The 22,765-nt window shown below is 42.4% G+C and overlaps 1 protein-coding gene across 1 annotated transcript in view; it reads right to left on the bottom strand.

Annotated features, from left to right (window-relative positions):
• Nucleotides 1–22,765, bottom strand: part of astn1 (astrotactin 1) — a 2,716,024-nt gene that overhangs the window by 13,403 nt on the left and 2,679,856 nt on the right. The window contains exons 21-22 of the mRNA XM_073063618.1: nt 10,972–11,072; nt 1,379–1,562 (exon numbers count right to left, since the gene is read on the bottom strand). Of these exons, the coding sequence (XP_072919719.1) occupies nt 1,379–1,562; nt 10,972–11,072 (285 nt within the window). The remainder of the gene's footprint in view (nt 1–1,378; nt 1,563–10,971; nt 11,073–22,765) is intronic.

The following is a 22,765-nucleotide window of genomic DNA, read 5'->3' as shown; positions in this document are numbered from 1 at the left end:
TTCAATTCATGCCAGATTTAAGCTGCAAATCATCTTTCCTCAACTTTCTCTCTCCATTAGTACAGCCTGTTCTGCTGAGTATGTCCCACAACTCTGATATTAGCAACATTCAACACAGACAAAGAAGTGTGGTCACTGCCTAACTTTCAATTTGATCTGACATCACCTATACAGTAAATCTTTCTGTTCTGTCCATCCCTCCCTCTACCTCCTCTGCAAATTAAAACTAACTACTTTTCCTCATTTTCCCAGATCTTCCACCTGAAATGTTAACTTTGGTTCTCCATTCATTTTGCAGACCTTCTACTGAGCAGTTCCAGCATCTTTTTGTTTTTGTTTCAGAAGTTCAGCATCTACAAGAACAAGGGCAGCAAATTCAATGGGATATCAACATGTTTAAGTCACACAGCATTCTGATTTGGAAATAGCTCACCACTCCTTAACAAATGCCATGTTTAAATTGTTAATTTTTTCATCTAACAGAGCCGTGGAAGTTAGGATGCAAAGGTCCAAGGAGACATCCACCGGAATTCAGGGCAATTAGGGATATTAATGTCTTGGTGTCAGACCATAATTGATAAATAACTTTAAAGTTTATCTTCCCCATTCCGCACCCCATAAAAAGATTTTCATGGGTTTGCTAGGATTATCACACGTTTACTTTGAACTTCAACAGGGATACCTAAAAACACCGGAGATCAATCACGGTGACACTGAGATCTCAAGTGCGGGGGCCTCTCTTATTTTCTGTCTCAGTGTTGAATTGTCAGTGATTACCACACTGAAGGCACCATTTTCTGGACATGAAATTCCTGCTGAGAGCCATTTGAAAAGTGGCAACCCACCTCATAACCACACCTGAGGGAAATTTGTTCCACCACATTGAGATTGTAATTTGAACACCACCGGAAGGCTGAAGCTGCACCAGTAATTAAAAGCAAACTCCATGGTTAAGGGTGCCCTATTGAGGAATGTAGTCTGCAAAGGAGAGTCAGAACCAAATGATTTACAGCTACTTAGTTCTGTTCAGTCGTAAATTCATTCTCAGAAACAATTTCAGTTCTTTTAAATTTTAAAATAATCAGTGAATGGCCTTTCCTAATTACACAGGCTAACAATCATAGTCAATCATGTGTTTATATAATTGCATCCCTGTGCTAGTCTATCATTTCATTAGTCTGTTCTCCCTGTGAATAAGTTTTTACTCCTGGGACTTGGTAAGAGAAGGTAATATTGAAGTCTGTGTACTGTGAATTATTATTGTATCACAATTGCCTCCAGGCATTATGGCCCAGATTACCACAGTTTGAGATAGCCCCTGAACATGCCTGGAGCAATAAAGGTGAGTTTATCCTGTAAATGGTTGAAGTGGATATACCTCGGTCCCAACTCATCTTCGCAGCGCCAAGTAAATTCTCCAAAGTGCTCATAGTCCTGATTGTAGTGGTAATAGACTCGGTGTAGAGTGGACGAGCCCAGATCCATCAGCGTATTGTATGCAGTTTGTTGTTCCTTTCCACTTGTATAACCATTGAATAAGTTATAGATTTTGTCGGCAATTTCTGTGGAAGAAATTGAAGTAAATTAGCTTTTACTTTTTAGCTGGTTCAGCACAACAAAGTGGGCCTGAATGGCCTGTTCCTATGTTCTATGTTAGATGTTTAAAGGGGAGATTAAGAACACAAAATCTTTTCAACATATTAGTAAATGCCACAAAGCCCAAGGTTGACCACAAGGTAAATGGAATAAAACAACAATTAATGTTTCAAATAAGTTTAATAGATTTGATGATGTTGATTGGAAGTGTTCTTTCAAGTGGGGGTGTTTTGGGTAAGGGACAATAATTTACACATCAGGATGATACAGGAGGGGCGGAGCTATGTTTTACATAAAAACAGAGATTGTGAGGAATATTCAACAGGTTGGTCAGTGCTTGTGGGAGCAGTACAGAATTAGTGTTTTAATATCATCTATAATATCTATAATATCATCAAAACTGAAAAATCAGAGAAAATATTTTAAGTTGCACAGAGAGGGAGAGGAAGAGAGAGCAAGGGGAAAGCTTATGATAAAGTGGAGCTCAAGGTTGTCCAGGTAAAACAAATACTTTCAGTGCCATCTAGGAGAGAGCTGTCTGTGCAATTGGAGGAAGATGAAAAAAGGTAGTTAGAAACATAAAAACTATGTTGGAACTGAGAGATGTAGATGACTGAAATCTGAAGTAAAACAATACTGGAAATATTCAGAGGGCCAGGTGGGTTCGGTAGATAGTAAAAATTAGAGTTAACATTTCAGGTGGATAAACTTATATCAGAAATGATAGTTTCTTTAAAAAAGCAGGAAGGGTTGGTTACCTGACATTCATGAATTCAGTATTGAGTCCTGAGGACTGTAATGTGCTGAGACAGTATGAGATCCTGTTCCTCAAATTCACACTGGGTTCTGTGCAACAGTGCAGGAAGTTTAAGATAATGACTGGAGTGAAAATTGAATTGGAAGTTCAGGGCCATAATAACAGACTGAAAAGAGGTCTTCTGCAAAGTGGTGCCTACTAATCGTCTGCTAGGTGCAGTGAAGGAACATGTGGTGTTCATTGTCTGCACTGCACAAAATTAGGAGAAGAGCAACTTAAGTTCTGTTTCTTCTCAAAGAATGGCTGGAAGACCCTGGAAGATGGTGAAGTAAAGGAGCAGGTACTGTATCTTCTGGAGTTGCAAAGAAAAGTACTGTGAGAAGTGGAGATGGAAGAGGGAAACAGGCAGTTACTGAGGCAATCATCTCTTTGGAATGCTGAAAGGGAATTGGGGGGTAAGGTTTGTCTAGTGATGGAACTTAATTGAAGATAAAAATTACAGAGAGCTAGGCTTAATATAGGGAATTACAAGCTATAACCTTTGGAACAATTTTGGACACGCACACTTGCTTTGTTTCACTGGAAGGCTCTAATATGCTACAAGCACAAGATTTTGTGTGGGTAAAATACAATAGAACTTTTCTTCACGAACTTTCATCTTCATGGAAGTGGCGGAGGAAATGAGCTGGAGAAAAGATCATCTAAGGGGAGAACACCTTTGAGTGTTTAGTGGGTCTTAGTGGGTAGATGATAAAGTGAGAGAGACAGATGACAGACAGAGCTTGAAAAGCTGATGTTGGGGAAGATCAAAGAAGTGATAATGGTAGTGGGGTGGTCAAGCATGAGTTAGTGAGATTAGGTGCCTCAACAGTTGCTAGTAAAAGGGTGGGGTGGTTGTGATAGAGCATTGACAGAAGGGTGTGGGGCTGATAATGGATTAATGATGCATGAAGACATTGGCAATGTTAGTATGAGCGGTGTTAATCTGCAATGACTGCAAATTAGATATAGGACCTGGATGACGATAGGTTCCTGGCTTTCATGCAATGGCCCAGGCATGTTGGAGCACTTAAATAATTTTAAAGCAAGTCTCAACTCTTTATTTCTGACCTCGATATTTGCACAAGCCTGGTGCTTGCTGTATGTTTTTGCACAAGTCACAAATGCAAATATTGCACTTCTTCTGACATCTCTGCGCATGCCCAGGTGATGCATCACATACACAACACTGCAAGCAATGGTTTTGGGCAAAAACCTTCCTGCTCTAAGTTGAGAATGGAACTGGAAACCCAAATTGTTGCAGCAGTGAGCATACCACACTTGGGTGCCAGCCCAGATGTTGTAGCCAAACCTCTGGTGCGGGTTTGATCTACAAATACCTTACTGGAATACAAGTGCGCAAATCTCTGAGTCACAGTGGAAGTGCCATTGACCGATCATTGGCAGGATCGTGAATGCTTATATATACACACAAAGACAACAAATGACTGAGCAATGTATTAGAAGCTACAAATACTGGCAGGAAGAATCAGCAGAGCACAATGCAGAGGTTAAATCGACTGAATGAGATGTTTCTTCTTTGGACCAGATGACAGATTTTTAGAGTTAGACAATAATTTTTTGCACTACATAATTCTTTTGAGTTAGAGGAAAGTGTTTTGGGGTTAGTGGACAGTGTTTTCAGCTGCAAAATGGATTTTTTCATCTAAAGGGTGTTCAGCATTCACAGAAATCCATTTCTATGAGAAAGAGTCCAAACATCATACCAGTGAGAAAACTATTCCCCTTTTCAGGATTCTACTGACAGAAGTCTGCATTCATTGTGATATATTGAAAGCAGCAGCAGAAGTGTAATGTGTTTTAAATTTGGAGGCTGAACCTGGAGGTAAACTATGCCAGATGGAAGCTGTGGCCAAGAAGCTTCTTTTTGAAGTCCACATTAAAGTGCAATTATGAAGAAAGCATGGCAGCGCCCCTACATCCTTAGATGTTTGAAAGATTCAGCCTGACATCTAAAACTTTGACAAACTTCTATAGATATATGGTGGAGAGTATGCTGACTGGTTGCGTCATGGCCTGGTATGGAAACACCAATTCCCTTGAACAGAAAATCCTACAAAAAGTCGTGCATATGGCCCAGTCCATCATGGGAAATGTGCTCCCCTACCATTGAGCACATGGAGCTCCATCGCAGGAAGGCAACATCCATCCTCAGCAAACTCCACCACCTTTGCTGCTGCCATCAGGACAAAGGTACAGGAGCATCAGCAGTGACACCACCAGGTTCAGAAACAGTTACTATCCCTCAACCATCAGGCTCTTGAACCGTAGGGAATAACTTCACTCAACTTCACTCACCCTATCACTGAACTATTCCAATGGATTCACTTTTAAGGACGCTTCATCTCATGTTCTTAATATTTATTTATTTGTTTTTTTTCTTTTGCATTTGCACAGTTTGTTGTCTTTTGCACTTTGGTTGTTTATGCTTCCTGTCGAGTGTGGTCTTAAATTGATTCTATTGCATTTCTTGGATTTTCTGCCTATGCCCACAAGAAAACGTATATGATGGTGTATATACAACACACACAAAATGCTGGTGGAACACAGCAGGCCAGGCAGCATCTATAGGGAGAAGCACTGTCGACATTTCGGGCTGAGACCCTTCGTCAGGACGAACTAAAAGGAAAGATAGTAAGAGATTTGAAAGTAGTGGGGGGAGGGGGAAATGCGAAATGATAGGAGAAGACTGGAGGGGGTGGGATGAAGCTAAGAGCTGGAAAGATGATTGACAAAAGTGATACAGAGCTGGAGAAGGGAAAGGATCATGGGACAGGAGGCCTCGGGAGAAAGAAAGGGGAGGAAGCAGAGGGAGATGGAGAACAAGTAAACAACTAAATATGTCAGGGATGGGGTAAGAAGGGGAGGAGGGGCATTAACGGAAGTTAGAGAAGTCAATGTTCATGCCATCAGGTTGGAGGCTACCCAGCCGGTATAGAAGGTGTTGTTCCTCCAACCTGAGTTTGGATTCATTTTGACAGTAGAGGAGGCCATGGATAGACATATCGGAATAGGAATGGGATGTGGAATTACAATTAAAGACGGCTTATCTACTGATAACTACTATAAGCCTACAGACTCTCACAGCTACCTGAACTATTCCTCTTCCCACCCTGTCTCTTGCAAAAAAGCTATCCCCTTCTCACAATTCCTCCGTCTCCGCCGCATCTGCTCTCAGGATGAGGCTTTTCATTCCAGGATGAAGGAGATGTCTTCCTTTTTTAAACAAAGGGGCTTCCCTTCTTCCACCATCAACTCTGCTCTCAAACACATCTCTCCCATTTCCCGCACATCTGCCCTCACCCCATCCGCCTGCCACCCCACTCGGGGTACGGGTCCCCTTGTCCTCACCTACCACCCCACCAGCCTCCAGGTCCAACATATAATTCTCCGTAACTTCTGCCACCTCCAACAGGATCCCACTACCAAGCACATCTTTCCCTCCCCCCCGCTTTCTGCTTTCCGCAGGGTTCGCTCCCTACGCGACTCCCTTGGCCACTCGTCCCCCCCCATCCCTTCCCACTGATCTCCCTCATGGCACTTATCCTTGTAAGCGGAACAAGTGCTACATCTGTCCTTACACTTCCTCCCTCACCACCATTCAGGGCCCCAGACAGTCCTTCCAGGTGAGGCAACACTTCACTTGTGAGTCGGCTGGTGTGGTATACTGCGTCCGGTGTTCCTGGTGTGGCCTTTTATATATTGGTGAGACCCGACACAGACTGGGAGACTGTTTTGCTGAACACCTACACTCGGTCCGCCAAAGAAAGCAGGATCTCCCAGTGGCCACACATTTTAATTCCCCGTCCCATTCCCATTCTGATATGTCTATCCATGGCCTCCTCTACTGTCAAAATGAATCCAAACTCAGGTTGGAGGAACAACACCTTATATACCGGCTGGGTAGCCTCCAACCTGATGGCATGAACATTGACTTCTCTAACTTCCGTTAATGCCCCTCCTCCCCTTCTTACCCCATCCCTGACATATTTAGCTGTTTGTTTGTTTTTTCTCTCTCTCTCTCTCTATCCATCACTCTGCCTATTCTCCATCTCCCTCTGGTGCTTCCCCACACCTCCTCCTTTCTTTCCCCCAGGGCCTCCCGTCCCATGATCCTTTCCCTTCTCCAGCTCTGTATCATTTTCGCCAATCACCTTTCCAGCTCTTCGCTTCATCCCACCCCCTCCGGTCTTCTCCTATCATTTTGCATTCCCCCCACCCCCACTACTTCCAAATCTCTTTCTATCTTTCCTTTCAGTTAGTCCTGACGAAGGATCTCGGCCCAAAATGTTGACAGTGCTTCTCCTTATAGATGCTGCCTGGCCTGCTGTGTTCCACCAGCACTTTGTGTGTGTTGTTTGAATTTCCAGCATCTGCAGATTTCCTCATGTTTGATGGTGTATATATGTAGTTCACTAATAAATTTATTTTGAATTTACTTTGAACTTTGAACACTCAGAAGGAAAGCAAGTTACACCTTTATTGTTCGCCTTATCACCCCAAGTACAGAAATGTGAATTGTTCTACGTTCTTTTCCTTCATTTATCTGTCCTCGGCAACTTAAGTCATTTGTTTATAAGATATAGGAGCAGAATCAGTCCATTTGGCCTATTGAGTCTGTTCCACCATTTCATCGTGGCTGATCCATTTCCCTCACAGCCCCAATCTCCAGCCTTCTCCTGGCATCCTTTCATGCCCTGACCATCAAGAATTTATCAACCTCTGCCTTAACTATACCCAATGACTTGGCCTTCACAGCTGCTAATGGCAATCTATTCCACAGATCCATCACTCTCTGGCTAAAGAAATTCCTCCTCCTTCCTGCTCTGAAAGGATGTCCCTCTATTCTATATCCCTCTACATGGAATTTAGTAAGGCATTTGACTACGTTCCACATGGTAGGCTTATTCAGAAAGTCAGAAGGCATGGGATCCAGGGAAGTTTGGCCAGGTGGATTCAGAATTGGCTTGCCTGAAGAAGGCAGAGGGTTGTGGTGGAGGGAGTACATTCAGATTGGAGGGTTGTGACTAGTGGTGTCCCACAAGGATCAGTTCTAGGACCTCTACTTTTCGTGATTTTTATTAACGACCTGGATGTGGGGGTAGAAGGGTGGGTTGGCAAGTTTGCAGATGACACAAAGCTTGGTGGTGTTGTAGATAGTGTAGGGGATTGGCAAAGATTGCAGAGAGACATTGATAGGATGCAGAAGTGGGCTGAGCAGTGGCAGATGGAGTTCAACCCGAAGAAGTGTGAGATGGTACACTTTGGAAGGACAAACTCCAAGGCAGAGTACAAAGTAAATGGCAGGATACTTGGTAGTGTGGAGGAACAGAGGGATCTGGGGGTACTTGTCCACGGATCCCTGAAAGTTGCCTCACAGGTAGATAGGGTAGTTAAGAAAGCTTATGGGGTGTTAGCTTTCATAAGTCAAGGGATAGAGTTTAAGAGTCACAAGGTAATGATGCAGCTCTATAAAACTCTGGTTAGGCCACACTTGGAGTACTGTGTCCAGTTCTGGTCCCCTCACTATAGGAAGGATGTGGAAGCATTGGAAAGGGTACAGAGGAGATTTACCAGGATGCTGCCTGGTTTAGAGAGTATGGATTATGATCAGAGATTAAGGGAGCTAGGGCTTTACTCTTTGGAGGGAAGGAGGATGAGAGGAGACATGATAGAGGTGTACAAGATATTAAGAGGAATAGAGAGTGGACAGCCAGCGCCTCTTCCCCAGGGCACCACTGCTCAGTACAAGAGGACATGGCTTTAAGTTAAGGGGGATATTAGAGGAAGGTTTTTCACTCAGAGAGTGGTTGGTGCGTGGAATACACTGCCTGAGTCAGTGGTGGAGGCAGACACACTAGTGAAGTTTAAGAGACTACTAGACAAGTAAATGGAGGAATTTAAGGTGGGGGTTATATGGGAGGCAGGGTTTGAGGGTCGGCACAACATTGTGGGCCGAAGGGCCTGTAATGTGCTGTACTATTCTATGTTCTATGTTCTATGTTCTATTCTGAGGTTGTGTCCTCTGGACTTATACTTCATCACCATAGGAAAGAAGAAGAAGAAGAAGAAAGCCCTTAACTGCACCATAGGAAATACCATCTCCAAATTCACTTTATTGAGGACTTACAAAATTCGATAGGTTTCAAAGACATCCCCCCCCCCAACCATTCATCTTAATTGCAGTGTGTGCAGGCCCAGAGCTATCATATATATAAGCCTTTCAACCACAGAATAATTTTCGTGAACTTCCTTTGAACCCTCTGCAATATCAGGACATCCTTTCTAAGGGGCCCCAAACTGCTCGTAATACTCCAAGTGAGGCTTCATCAGTGTCTTATAAAGACTCAACATTATATCCTAGTTTTTATATTCCAGTCCTCTTAAAATGAATGCTAACATTGCATTTGCCTTCCTCACCACCTACTCAACCTGCAAATTAGTCTTTAGGGAATTTTTGCACGAGTACTCCAAAGACCCTTTGCACCTCAGATTTTTGAATGCTCTCTCCATTTAGAAAATAGTCTACACTTTTATTTTTCTACCAAAGTGTATGACCCTATACAGTTGAATTTAGAAGTTTAGATACACCTTAGCCAAATACATTTAAACTCAGATTTTCCACAATTCCTGACATTTAATCCTAGAAAACATTCCCTGTCTTAGGTCAGTTAGGATCACAACTTTATCTTAAGAATGAGAAATGTCAGAATAATAGTAGAAAGAATGATTTATTTCAGCTTTTATTTCTTTCATCACTTTCCCAGTGGGTCAGAAGTTTACATACACACTGTTAGTATTTGGTAGCATTGCCTTTAAACTGTTTAACTTGGGTCAAATGTTTTGGATAGCCTTCCACAAGCTTCTCACAGTAAGTTGCTAGAACTTTGTTCCATTCCTCCAGACAGAACTGGTGTAACTGAGTCTCCTTGCTTGCACACGCTTTTTCAGTTCTGCCCACAAATTTTCTATCGGATTGAGGTCAGGGCTTTGTGATGGCCAGTCCAATACCTTGACTTTGTTGTCCTTAAGCAATTTTGCTACAACTTTGGAGGTATGCTTGGGGTCATTGTCCATTTGGAAGACCCATTTGCAACCAAGCTTTAACCTCCTGGCTGAGGTCTTGAGATGTTGCTTCAATATATCCATGTAATTTTCCTTCTTCGTGATACCATCTATTTTGTGAAGTGCGCCAATCCCTCCTGCAGCAAAGCACCCCCCACAACATGATGCTGCCACCCCCATGCTTCACGGTTGGGATGGTGTTCTTCAGCTTGCAAGCCTCACCTTTTTCCTCCATTATGGCCAAACAGTTCAATTTTTGTTTCATCAGACCAGAGGACATTTCTCCAAAAAGGAAGATCTCTGTCCCATGGGCACATGCAAACTGTAGTCTGGCTTTTTTATGGTGGTTTTGGAGCAGTGGCTTCTTCCTTGCTGAGCGGCCTTTCAGGTTATGTTGATATAGGACTCGTTTCACTGTGGATATAGATACTTGTCTACCTGTTTGCTCCAGCATCTCCACAAGGTCCTTTGCTGTTGTTCTGGGATTGATTTGCACTTTTCGCGCCAAAGTACGTTCATCTCTAGGAGACAGAATGCGTCTCCTTCCTGAGCAGTATGACGGCTGCGTGGTCCCATGGTGTTTATACTTGTGTACTATTGTTTGTACAGATGAATGAGGTACCTTCAGACATTTGGAAATTGCTCCTAAGGCTTGACATCATTTTCTGACCTCAATCTGACAGAAAATTTGTGAGCAGAACTGAAAAAGCATGTGAGAGCAAGGAGGCCTACAAACCTGACTCAGTTACATCAGTTCTCTCTGGAGGAATGGAACAAAATTCCAGCAACTTACTGTGAGCAGCTTGTGCAAGGCTCCCAAAACGTTTGACCCAAGTTAAACAATTTAAAGGCAATGCTACCACATACTAACAATGTGTATGTAAACTTCTGACCCACTGGGAAAGTGACGAAAGTAATAAAAGCTGAAATAAATCATTTTCTCTACTATTATTTTGACGTTTCACATTCTTAAGATGAATTAGTGATCCTAACTGACCTAAGACAGGGAATGTTTTCTAGGATTAAATGTCAGGAATTGTGAAAAAACTGAGTTTAAGTGTATTTGGCTAAGGTGTATGTAAACTTCTGACTTCAACAGTACTTCCCAACACTGTATTCCATCTGGTTTCTCTCTGGTGAGGGTTTCATTTACTCTTCATAAAGAGAATCATGTGGTAATATTTGATATATTCCCATAGACAACTTGCAGACAATGTTATCCAGAGACTTTCTACCCTTCAGCTAAAAATAAATTTCATTAAGGTTATTGCATGTAATTTGAAAGCTGTGAGTGATCCTGTGTCTCTCCAAAAGTAAACATATCAACACAAAGGGACAAGATGTGGAGTACAGAGTAAATAATAACATGCACAGTCATTGATTATGTAGTACAGAAGTAAATGATGTGGCTAGTACAGGTGGTAAATACTCAGGGTCTAATGGATTTGTGGAATTGAGAAACTGTTAAAAATGGTTGCAAGTAGGAAAGGTACCTTTAGCCTTAACGTCATCCACGAGTGGACAGGGGACTTTGACGGTAACCGCACTTGGTCTAGAGCGCCTTCCAGTGTTGTCTACAGTCCACAAGGAAAACCTAGTTTGAACACAAACAAGTTAGCTTTGGCACTGTTAGATAACACAGTTACCCAATGAATCATTGACGTTTGGGCAGAAGCACGTGCTGGCATTTCTGAAGTGTGGCTGCTGCAGCATTTACAACGTAGACTAAAACCATCTGTGATTCCAGCTGCAGCTTACTTCAGAACAAAAATAGCATGGGCCAACATCTAAGCAGAAGCAGACTCACGTTATATATTTAGCCACTTTGGCAGAACAGGTAGTCCTCAAGAATGAGCAGAGCATCAGACAACAGTCAGACCAGATGTGGCTGCTACTTGTGATACTTTGATTTCATGCATAATCTCATCTTTTTAAAATACTTTGGATTTTTACACTGTCTGTAGCAAAACAGAAGGTCCAAAAATTCAATTTCAGAGAATGAGACCATGTGGCAAAAGGGTAACTTTGAAGGAAGAATTTGATATGCGAAAGGGTTAAAGTGATTGGCTATGCTGACAATAGTAGAGTGTTTGAAAGTTGGGGAGACAGATGGAACATTATATGTACAAACAAGCTGGATGAACTCAGCAGGTCGGGCAGCATCCGTTGAGATGGAACATTATGACTTCAACGAGAAATTAGTAAATTGGTTTATTATTGTCAGGTACAGAGGCACAGTGGAAAACTTGCACATACTTGTACATACAGATCAATTCATTACAACAGTGCTCTGAGGTAGTACGAGGTAGAACAATAAGGATGTAGAATAAAGTGTTATAGTTATAGAGAAAGTCCAGTTCAGGTGGAAAATAAGATATAAGATCATAACAAGGAAGATTGTGAGGGCAAGAGTGCATTTTTATCATACAAAGGAACCATTAAATTGCCTTATAATGGCAGGATTGAAGCTTCCTTGAGCTTGGTGGTACATGCTTTCAGGCTTTTATATCTTCTGCCCAGTAGGAAGGGGTGGGTGGGGTCTTGGTTATGCTGGTTACTTTACTGTAGTCGCAGAGTTCTTGGAGAGGAAGTTTGTTTCCATGATGTACTGCCATATGTTCACAAATCTGCAGTTTCTTGCAGATATGGGCAGAGTAGTTACCATATCAAATCACAATGCATCTGGATAGGTTGCTTTTGATGGTGCATAAAAATTGGAAATGATCAGAGGGAGTCATGCCAAACCTATTCAGTCTCCTGAGGAGGTACAGGCACTGATAAGTTTTCTTGGCTGTGGTTGACAGGACAGGTTACTAGTGACGTTAAGTCCTAGGAAACTGAAGTTCTTAAGCCTCTCATCCTCAGCACTGTTGATGTAGATAAGACCGTGTGCACCACTTCCATTCCTGAAGTCAATGACCAACTCTTCTGTTTCACTGACATTTGGGAAAGGTTGTTCTCATGACACCATTTCACTCTTTCCATCTCGAGACCTTGAAACTCTCCTTCTTTCATGCAGCCGACTCAACTTTATCTGAGATACAACCCACTAGAGTGGCATCGTTTACAAATTGTAGATGGAGATAGAGCAGAATCTGGCCACAGAGTTATGAGTGTTTAGGAAGTAAAGTGCTAAAGATGCAGTCTCGTGGGGCACCATTGTATATAATAATAGTGCTTAAGATGTTGTTCTTCTCCTTGCTGACAGTGGTCTGCTGGTCAGTGAAGCGCACATCATTTCACTAAGCCACCATGGTTTCACACTAGCTTTAGAATTCCCTCCACAAGCATCTCCCTCCTCTGAGAAGATGCTACTTGAAGTCCAAGGGTTTGTTCACCTGTACTAAAGACTCTCTGAATTAAGCTCTTGTGAAAAAGCTCAGGACATCTTGCAGCATAGTATATGAGGAACCAAACAGATGCAGTTTTTTCTCATTTTATTAATGTTATCCTTTACAAGTTTAGTCATAGAGTCGCAGAATAATACAGCATGGCTGCAGGTCCTTTGGCCCAACAAGTTCATGCTGACCATGGTAGCCACCCATCTAGCCCATATCTCTCTGAGATCTTCCCTGCATGTACCTGTCCAAGTGTATCTTAACTGACACTCATGTATTACCTCAAACACTTCCTCTAGTAGCTTATTCCATACACTTACCACTCACTGTGTGAAAGAATTGTCTCTCCAGTTCTTTTTAAGTCTCTCCACTCTCACCTGAATCCATACTCCATCGGTTGGACTCTCCTAATCTAAGGAAAATGCTGCCATCATCCACCTTATATACACCTCTCGTGGATCTTATAAACATCTATACAGGGGTTCCCAACCTGGGGTTCATGGACCCCTTGTTTAATGGTATTGGTCCATGGCATTAAAAAGGCTGGGAACCCCTGCTTTACAATGTCATTCCTCATGGTCCTACATTCCAAGGAATAAAGACCGAACCCGGCCAACCTCTCCTATAATTCAGGCCTTCTAGTCCTGGCAATATATCCTCATAAATATTTTCCCCATTCTTTTGAACCATGTCTTTCCTATAAAAGGCTAATCAAAACTATACTCTAAGTATAGCCTCACCCACAACTGCTACATAATGCTCCACTCTGCACTTCAAATATTCAATGCACTGAGGGCCATCATACTCAGCGCATTAATCACTACCCTGTCTACCTGTGAGACTACATTCAATAAACTATGCTCTTGTCCTCCATGGTCCTTCTGTTATATTACAATCCATAGTGCCCTGCCATGCAGAGCATGTCCTATCATAGTTTGACTTTCCAAAATGCAACACCTCACACTTACCTATATTGAAAATCTTTTTTTTAAACTCTTGGCCCACTTCCCTAAGTGATTAAGATCCTCCTGTAATGTACTCTAATCTTCTTCACTATGAACAGCACCTCCTCATTTTGTTGCATCTGCAAACTTACTGACCAAGCCTTGTGCATTCACATCCAATTCATTTATAGAATGGGCTCTATTCTGAAAAACAACCTTCAAGCACTACCCACAAAATGCAGGTGGAACGCAGCAGGCCAGGCAGCATCTATAGCGAGAAGCACTGTTGATGTTTCGGGCCGAGACCCTTCGTCAGGACTCTACATGTTCTGACGAAGGGTCTCGGCCCAAAACATCGACAGTGCTTCTCCCTATAGATGCTGCCTGGCCTGCTGCGTTCCACCAGCATTTTGTGTGTGTAGCTTGAATTTCCAGCATCTGCAGATTTCCTCGTGTTTGCTTTTCAAGCACTACCTTCTGCTTTCTACCTCTAAGCCAATTTTGAATCCATCTAGCTAACTCTTTCTAGATTCCATGGACCTAATGTTCCAGACCAGTCAACTAAACAGGACTTTGTCAAAAGCATTGCTCAAATCCAAATAGACAATATTCATTACCCCACCCTCATCTACCTTTTCAGTTACCTCTTTACAAAACTCTGAAAGATTCATCAAGCATGTCTTTCCACACACAAACCCAGGCTGATTCCTCCCAATCAGAGTCTGCCTGTACAAATGTTGGTAGATCTTGTCCCTCAGGATTCCTCACTAATGATGTCAGGCTGACTGACCTGAGGTTCTCTGGCTTATCCTTGCCACCTGTCTTAAACTATGGAACAACATTAGCTACCTTCCAGTGTTTGGGTCGTTCACTAGTGGCTAACAGTGAAGCAAGTATCTCCACAAGGGCCTCCGCAACATCTCCCCTAGAATCCCACAAAATCCAGGGATGCACTTGGTCAGGCTGCAGATATTTATCCAACTTATTGTGCTGTATGGTTGCAAATACCTCCATGCTGGTAATATAAATGTCCTCCAAAACATCTCCAATTGTTTCCCTTACCTATGTTCTATACATGTTCTATGTTCTATCTCTTGAGCAACCTTAACTTTCTTCTCAGTAAACATCGAGGAGAAATACTCAAGGAAAATCCCCTATGGCTCTGCAAATCTCCAAGTACACCTACTGTCTCCCTACCCACCTTTTCACTTTTAATATAGTCTCTAGTGATTTTCCTTAACCTTATCTACCAGATCTGCTGTAGCTCTCTATCTTTGCCCTCCTGGTTTCTCTCTTAAGATTATTCTTTATGTTTTTATAGTTATCAAAGAATTGACCTCCATGACCTCCTTAAGACCAATGTATGCTGCCTTCTTTTTCTTGACTTGAGCCTGATATCTCTCAGTTAAGTTCACCAAAATTGCCAGGTTTACCCCTCACTGTTACAGGAAATCCTGTACTCTTGATTTCACACTCTTAAAAGTCTCAACTTTCCTACCCGTTACTTCTCTTTCAAACAGGCTCATCCAATGGGCCTTTGCGAGATCCTGCCTAATTTCCCAAAATTATCCCTGACCCATTTACTCCTGCCTTTCTCTTAGCCATATTACTATTATGGAATACCATCCCAGTCCTCAGAGCCAATCTATGCATTGAGTTCATCTGTCTTACCCATTAAACAATGAGTATTGAAATACTGTTTAACTGTGTGTTGATTTCCCGGTCTTTACTGTGCCCCCAGCTATCCTGATTGCTAGACTTGCTCTTGCTCGTTACTGCTTTATCTTATGACTTGCTCTTGCTCAGAGTCCCACATCCCTGCCAATCTAGTTCAAACCCTCTCATGTAACACTGGAAAATACCCCTGCAAGGATACTGGTCCCTCTCTCGATCAAGTGCAACCCATCCCTCTACCCCAGAAGAGAGCCCAATGATCCAAGAATGTGCACTTCTGTCCCTTGCACCAGCTCCTCATCTGGCCTACCTTTCTATTTCTTACCTCACTTGCATGTGGCAGCAGGAATAATCTGGTAATCACTACCCTAGAGGTCTTGTTTCTTAACTTCTTACCCAACTCCCTATACTCAATCGACAGAATCTTACCCCTTGTTCTATCTATGTCATTTCTACCAACAAGTACAACTTCCTACTGTTCAGCCTCACACTCAAGAAATTTCTGTGGCCACTCAGGAACACTCTTGACCATGGCTCTGTCAGCCTGACTGCTTTCTAACACTGGATTCCATGAGTAGTGATAGAACAAACAATTGCAGAAATTTCCCAGCGCTGAAGCTGGGAATCTGCTCAAGTGTTCCATGCCAGATTAGAACTGCTGCAGGAACAGCATCTTGACACTTTGATGGACAGAATTAGCTGTGAGACCAGGTATTTTACATTATTTATAAATGTTTTCTATTACTTTTACTTTTTTGTTAGGAATGTAGGGGCTGTCAAGGGAGGGGTGGCACCTCCCGTGAAGGAGATTGTCATGTCCATTCTGGAGCAGCTCACTCATCTTTGGTCCCCACTCAGCTCTCACCTGTGGCTCCAATTAGCTGTTGGCTTGTGATCGTGGCCACACCCTCATACACCACCTTGACAGGTGAGCTACACCAGATGAGGGTAGCCAGTGGGCCTCATACTCTGGTGAGATAGGGAAATACCTGTCCTAGCATGTGAAGTCAGCTCCAGTGGAGTAGGAGGATGAGATCAACAGGGAGATCTAATGGTTAGGAAGGTGGTTCTACAACACTCCATGAAGAGCAAAGGGAATGACAAGGCACAGAAGAAATCATGGCCATGTACTACAACCAAAGAAGTCCCCAGTTTGTGATGACTACTGGACCCAGACTTCTGAGGTTGGGAGAGTGGAACTACTCCAGTGCAATGGCCTTTCCACACTAAAAACTCTCCTGCACAGGTCCCCTGTCATTGTCAGATATGATGAACAATCTATCTAATATAACTATCTTAAAATGTTCCTCAATATTTCTAACAAGAGAAAATGTGCAGATGCTGGAAATCCAAGCAGCACACACAAAATGCTGGAGGAACTCAACAGGCCAGGCAGCTTCTATGGGAAAAAAAGCACAGCCAATGTTTCGGGCTGAGACCCTTCATCAGGACTGTTTAATCTTCATTGCTTTCCCAAGCTGTGCTGCCACATATAGCTCCAATCTGCAGAACAAACTTGAAGATGACATGACTTTGATTACCCTTATTTCTAGCAGTAATGAGACAACCTACAGAGGAGAGGCTAACACCCTGACACAGTGGTGTCTGGATAACAACCTCTCCCTCAATGCCTGAAAAACAAAAGAGCTGACTGTGGATTATAGGAGGAACGGAGACAGGCTCGCCCTAATCAACATCAGTGGGACTGCAGCTGGGGGGGTGAGCAGTTTCAAGTTCCTCGGTATACACATCACTGAAAATTTCACCTGGACTGTACTCACCGGCTACGTGGCAAAAAAAAGCACAACAGTGTCTCTTCCACCTCAGGTGACTAAAGAAGTTCGGCATGAACCCCCAAATCCTCAAGACCTTCTACCTTCTTCATTGAGAGCATTCTGACTGGCTCTATCACTGGCTGGTACTGGAACTGCACCAACCTTGATTGGTGGGTTCTTCAGAGAGTGGTTCAGACAGCCCAACGCATCTGTGGATGTGAACTTCCCTTCATTGAGGACATTTACAGTAGCAGGTGCTTAAAGAAGGCCTGGAAGATCATCAAGGACACCAGTCACTAGCCATTAGACTTATAAATACACATGTCTGTACATTGCGACGGAGTCATAATGCAAAGATTTTTACTCTTTGCAGGCGGATGTATTAAATAAATACAAGGCACTTGTGGACTCATCATTGTGGATCATGACAGCATGGTAGGAAGCTGATGCAGGACACTAGGAATCTCGACCCAGGCCAGATTGAAGAAGTGTCTGACCAACTGCCGTCACCTGTGGAACCAACACACTTCTCCATTGTTACACCACCAACAAGTACACTTACCATGCCATCCCACACCCACATTTTGGCAAATCTGATCACCTGGCTGTACTTTTACTCTCCACATACAGAGACTGAAGACCACAGCACCAGTGGTGAGGACCATAAAGATATGGTCAAGGAGTACTTTGAGTTGATGGACTGGACCATATTCAGGAATTCGTCTTCAGATCTCAATGAATATGTTACAGTTGTCACCAATCTCATCAAGACCTGCCTGAATGAATGGGTGTCTTTGAGAACATATCAGACATACTCAAACCAGAAGCCAAAGATGACTCAAAAGATTTGCAGTCTGCTGAGAGCTCAAACTGTGGCATTCAAGATTGGTGATCCAGAAGTATACAAGAAGTCCAGGTACAACCTAAGGAAAGCTGTTTTAAAAGTGAGAAAGTAATTCCAATTGAAGTTAAGAGATGGAATCGGATGTATGTTAGCTCTGGCAAAGTGTGCGGGCCATTATTTCCTACAAGATAATACCTAATATCATAAACGGCTGTGCTGCTTCACTCTTAGGTGAGCTCATCACCTTTTATGCACACTTTGAAAGGGAAAATTGAAACGACACCTCTGCGAATCATTGCAGCATCTGGTGATCCAGTGATCGCCGTTTCAGAGGCTGACATCAGTACGTCATTCAAGGGTGAACCCACGCAAGGTGTTAGGCCCCAATGGTGTATCTGGTAGCGCATAAAAAAGCTGTGCCAACCAACTAGCATGAGTGTTCAAGGTTATCTTCGATCTCTCACTGCTGCTGCTGGAGATTCCCACCTGCTTCAAAAGGGCATCAGTTATACCAGTGCCCAAGGAGAACTGGATGAGCTGTCTCAATAAACACGGCACAATGGCACTCACATCTATGATGAAGTCCTTCGAGAGACTGGTCATGGCCAGAAGTAACTGCTGCCTATGCAATGACTTGGATCTGCTGCAATATGCTGAGAATAGGTCTGCTGCAGATGCAATCTCACTGCCTCTCAACTCAACTTTCCAGAAGGCATTTGATAAGGTGCTGCACAAGAGACTTATAAATAAGATATGGATGCATGGAGTCGGAGGAAGTGTATCAGCATGGATAGTGGATTGGTTAACCAATAGAAGGCAGAGAGTTGGTATAAATGGATGTTTCTCCAGTTGGCAGTCAATGGTGAGTGGGGTGCCACAGATGTCAGTGCTGGGCCTGCAGCTGTTTACCATTTACACTGATGATTTGGAAGAGGGGACTGAGTGTAGCATAGCAAAATTTGCTGATTTGCCACACCTGGAGTACTGTGTGCAGTTCTGGTCTCCATATTTGAGGAAGGATATACTGGCTTTGGAGGCAGTGCAGAGGAGGTTCACCAAGTTGATTCCAGAGATGAAGGGGTTAACCAATGAGGAGAGATTGAGTCGCCTGGGACTATACTGTCTGGAATTCAGAAGAATGAGAGGGGATCTTATAGAAACATACAAAATTTTGAAAGGGATAGATAAGATAGAAGTAGGAAAGCTGTTTCCATTGGTAGGTGAGACTAGAACCAGAGAACATTGCCTCAAGATTCAGTGGAGAAGATTTAGGATGAAGATGAGGAGGAACTGTTTTTCCCAGAGAGTGGTGAAGCTGTGGAATTCTCTGCCAAGGGAAACAGTTGAGGCCTCTTCACTAAATATATTTAAGATACAGTTAGATAGATTTTTACATAGTAGGAGAATTAAAGGTTATGGGGAAAAGGCAGGTAGATGGAGCTGAGTTTACAGACAGATCAGCCATGATCTTATTGGATGGCGGGGCAGGCTCAATGGTCCAGATGGCCTACTCCTGCTCCTATTTCTTATGTTTTTAACTCGGCCTTGAACCACCTGGACATCAGCTGCTGCTTACTGATTATAGCTCAGCATTCAACACCATCATACCCTTGTACTAATCAACAATCTTCAAAACCTGGGCCTCATTCTTCTCTCGGCAACTGGATCCCTGGCTTCCTCATCAGGGGACCGCAGTTAGTGCGGATCAGAAATAACATCTCCTCCTTGCTGACATTCAATGCTGGCACATCTCATGGTGTATGCCTAGCCCACTGCTCTACTCTCTCTACATCAATAACAGTATGGCTAGGCACAGCTCAAACGGCATCTATAAATTTGCCAATAACACAACTATTGTTGGCAGAATTTTAGATGGTGACAAGGAGGTGTACAGGAATGAGATAGTGGTTAAGTGGTGTTGCATAATAACTTTGCACTCAATGTCAGTAAGACCAAGGAATTGATTGTGAGCTTCAGGAAGAGGAAGTTGAGGGAACACACACCAGTCCTCATAGAGGGTTCAGCAGTGGAAAGGGTGAACAGTTTCAAGTTCCTGGGTTCAACACCTCTGAAGGTCTATTCTGGGCCCAGTCTATGGATGCCATTACAAAGAAGGCACCTCAGCAGTTGAACATTAAGAGCTTGAGGAGATTTGCTATGTCACCAAAAACTCAAGTAAGTTTCTACAGAAGTACTATGGAGAGCATTGCAACTGATTGCATCATCATCTGGTATGCAGAGGCCACTGCAGAGTTGCAGACTCTTCCAGCTCCATAATGGACACTAGCTTCCACAGCAACAAGGACATCTTCAAAAGGTGATGCATTAATAAGTTTGCATTCATCATTAAGGACCCCCAAAACCTAGGATCTGCCCTCTTCTCACCGTTACCGTCAGGGAGGATGTACAGGAGCCTGAAGACACATGCTCGATGTTTTAGAACAGCTTCTTCCCCTCTGCCATCAGATTTCTGAATGGCCAATGAACCCATGTACACAGCCTCACTATTTTTGATTTCTATTTGCAATAGCTAAATGAATTTGTTAGTAATTTATAGTTTTTATGTATTGCATTGTACTGCTGCCACAAAGCAACACATCTCACAACATGTTAGTGATATTAAACCTGATTCTGATTCTGAATTAAGAAAGAATGGAATAGCTCTCAGAAAGCAAGAACCTCTGTTAATAATTCAATAGGCATGCTTAATCCATAATCCATACTCAATGGGCATACATTTAAGGTGAGAGGGGCAATTGAAAAGGAGATGTGAGGGCAAGTTTTTTACACAGAAAGTGGTGGATGCCTGGAATGCACTGTCTGGGGTGGTGGTAGAGGGACTTCTAAGAGATGTTTAGATAGGTACATGAATGTGAGGAAAATGGAGGAATCTGGACATAGCATAGTTAGAAGAGATTAGTTTAGTTAGCAATTTGATTACTGATTTAATTGGTTCAGCACAACGTTGTGTGCCGTAGGGCTTTCCCCTGCGTGGTACTGTTCTATATTCTATGTTGTATAATATACAGGATTATACCCTCCATTTTATGGATTACACCCTGCAAATGCCATTTATAATTTCTAGAAATAATGCTCTCTGAAAAAGACAGAGATACTTTGAATTTAGCCTTCCAGATTATACCATAAATATGTATTCATGAATAAGTCCTCATGATAATCAAATGCACAGAATGACTATTTTGGTGTTTTAATTTGTTTTGAAACTTGTACAGCAATAGGGATTTTTCTCTCTATGCAGCAAAGTGGGGCTGCATAGAGAGAACCTCTCAAAGTTCTAAACACTAATCTTTACCCTCTGAACTTAGCTCTCTGTTTAAAAATAATTCTTGATTGGCAAACTCCCTTGTTGGATGGAGGAGCCTTAGTGCGTGGAGAGTAAAACCATTTTAGTTATCCATGTCGATTGCATTCCAAAAGTCTGATAACAAAAGGAAGATATGCATTGATTAGATGTGAACAGAAGCAAGCTTAGCTACATGATTCAATAAATAGACTTCCTTTGTACTCCTCACACAAAAATGTTTCAACTCAGAATGAGAAGCTCGTGGATATTTGGACTCATCAACACGAATGAAGAATTGAGTGAGAACTCTAAGTTATTATTAAACACCAACATAAGTACTTTGAACAGAGTAAGAATGCAGTTCTTACTCCAAGTCAAAACAGTGCTTGGTTTGGACTCTTAATACTAACTTTCACCAAATGGTAAGGAGACTTGTAAGATCATTTAAGGTAAAGTAATAAGAGAGCAAAGGCTTTGAGCTTGCTGATGCACTGAAATATGTCAATCCTTTTCCAATGACTATGGGTTAATGTATGAATTGTTTGTGATGTTCGTTTTGAACATGGGCTCAACTGGATAATCCTGTACTTTGACCCTGGTGGTTTAAATAAGGTATAGAGTACATTTCATATGTGCTCAAGGAATGGAAGATGTGCACTCAATGTCAGGATTTTTATTCTAAATTACAATAATTAAATGATGTGGTGTTAATGGATAATAATCTCTGACCAGAGTCTGTTCTAACAACATGATTAAAAAAAAATGAGCAACACATACACAAAATGCTGGAGCAACTCAGCAAGTAAGGCAGCTTCTATGGAGAAGAATAAACAGTTGACACCCTTCATCAGGACCACAGTCCTGAAACCCAAACCATCAAACTGTTTATTCCCTCCATGGGTGCAGTTCAACCTGCAGACTTCCGCAAGCATCTTGTGTGTGTTGCTCAAGATTTTCAACATCTGCAGAATCCTGTGTTTGGGGTTCAGAAAGCGTTCACTTTTTATTATTTCCTCTTGTTGCATTAAAATCCAGATAACTATGTGCTTAGTAAACAATGTTATGGTGCCTTGGTGAAAATTCTTTGAGATTTCGTATCTTCAGTTCATACTTTATATTGACACAGGAGAAGATCAATCAGCCCATACAGTTATTCTAGTCCTCAGAGCAATCTTTTTTCCCACCTATCTTCCTATAATGTTTTTATGTTTTTATCTGGGCTGGAACATTAAGCCACTATGTTGTCCACCAAGGTTGGGTCCTTGGTACAGTTTCATAGCTGTGGAAGTTTTGTCATAATCAAACTGCTGGGAGTGGATGTGGACTAGCTTCCACATTTAATGTCCTAGAAAAATTCATGGAACTAACAGAACAATGAGAGAATCATCATCCTAACAATGATGAATCT

The sequence above is a fragment of the Hemitrygon akajei genome, chromosome 12 (assembly GCF_048418815.1).
Source record: "Hemitrygon akajei chromosome 12, sHemAka1.3, whole genome shotgun sequence".
Classification (NCBI taxonomy): Eukaryota; Metazoa; Chordata; class Chondrichthyes; order Myliobatiformes; family Dasyatidae; genus Hemitrygon; species Hemitrygon akajei.
This window is presented reverse-complemented; position numbering and strand designations above follow the sequence as displayed.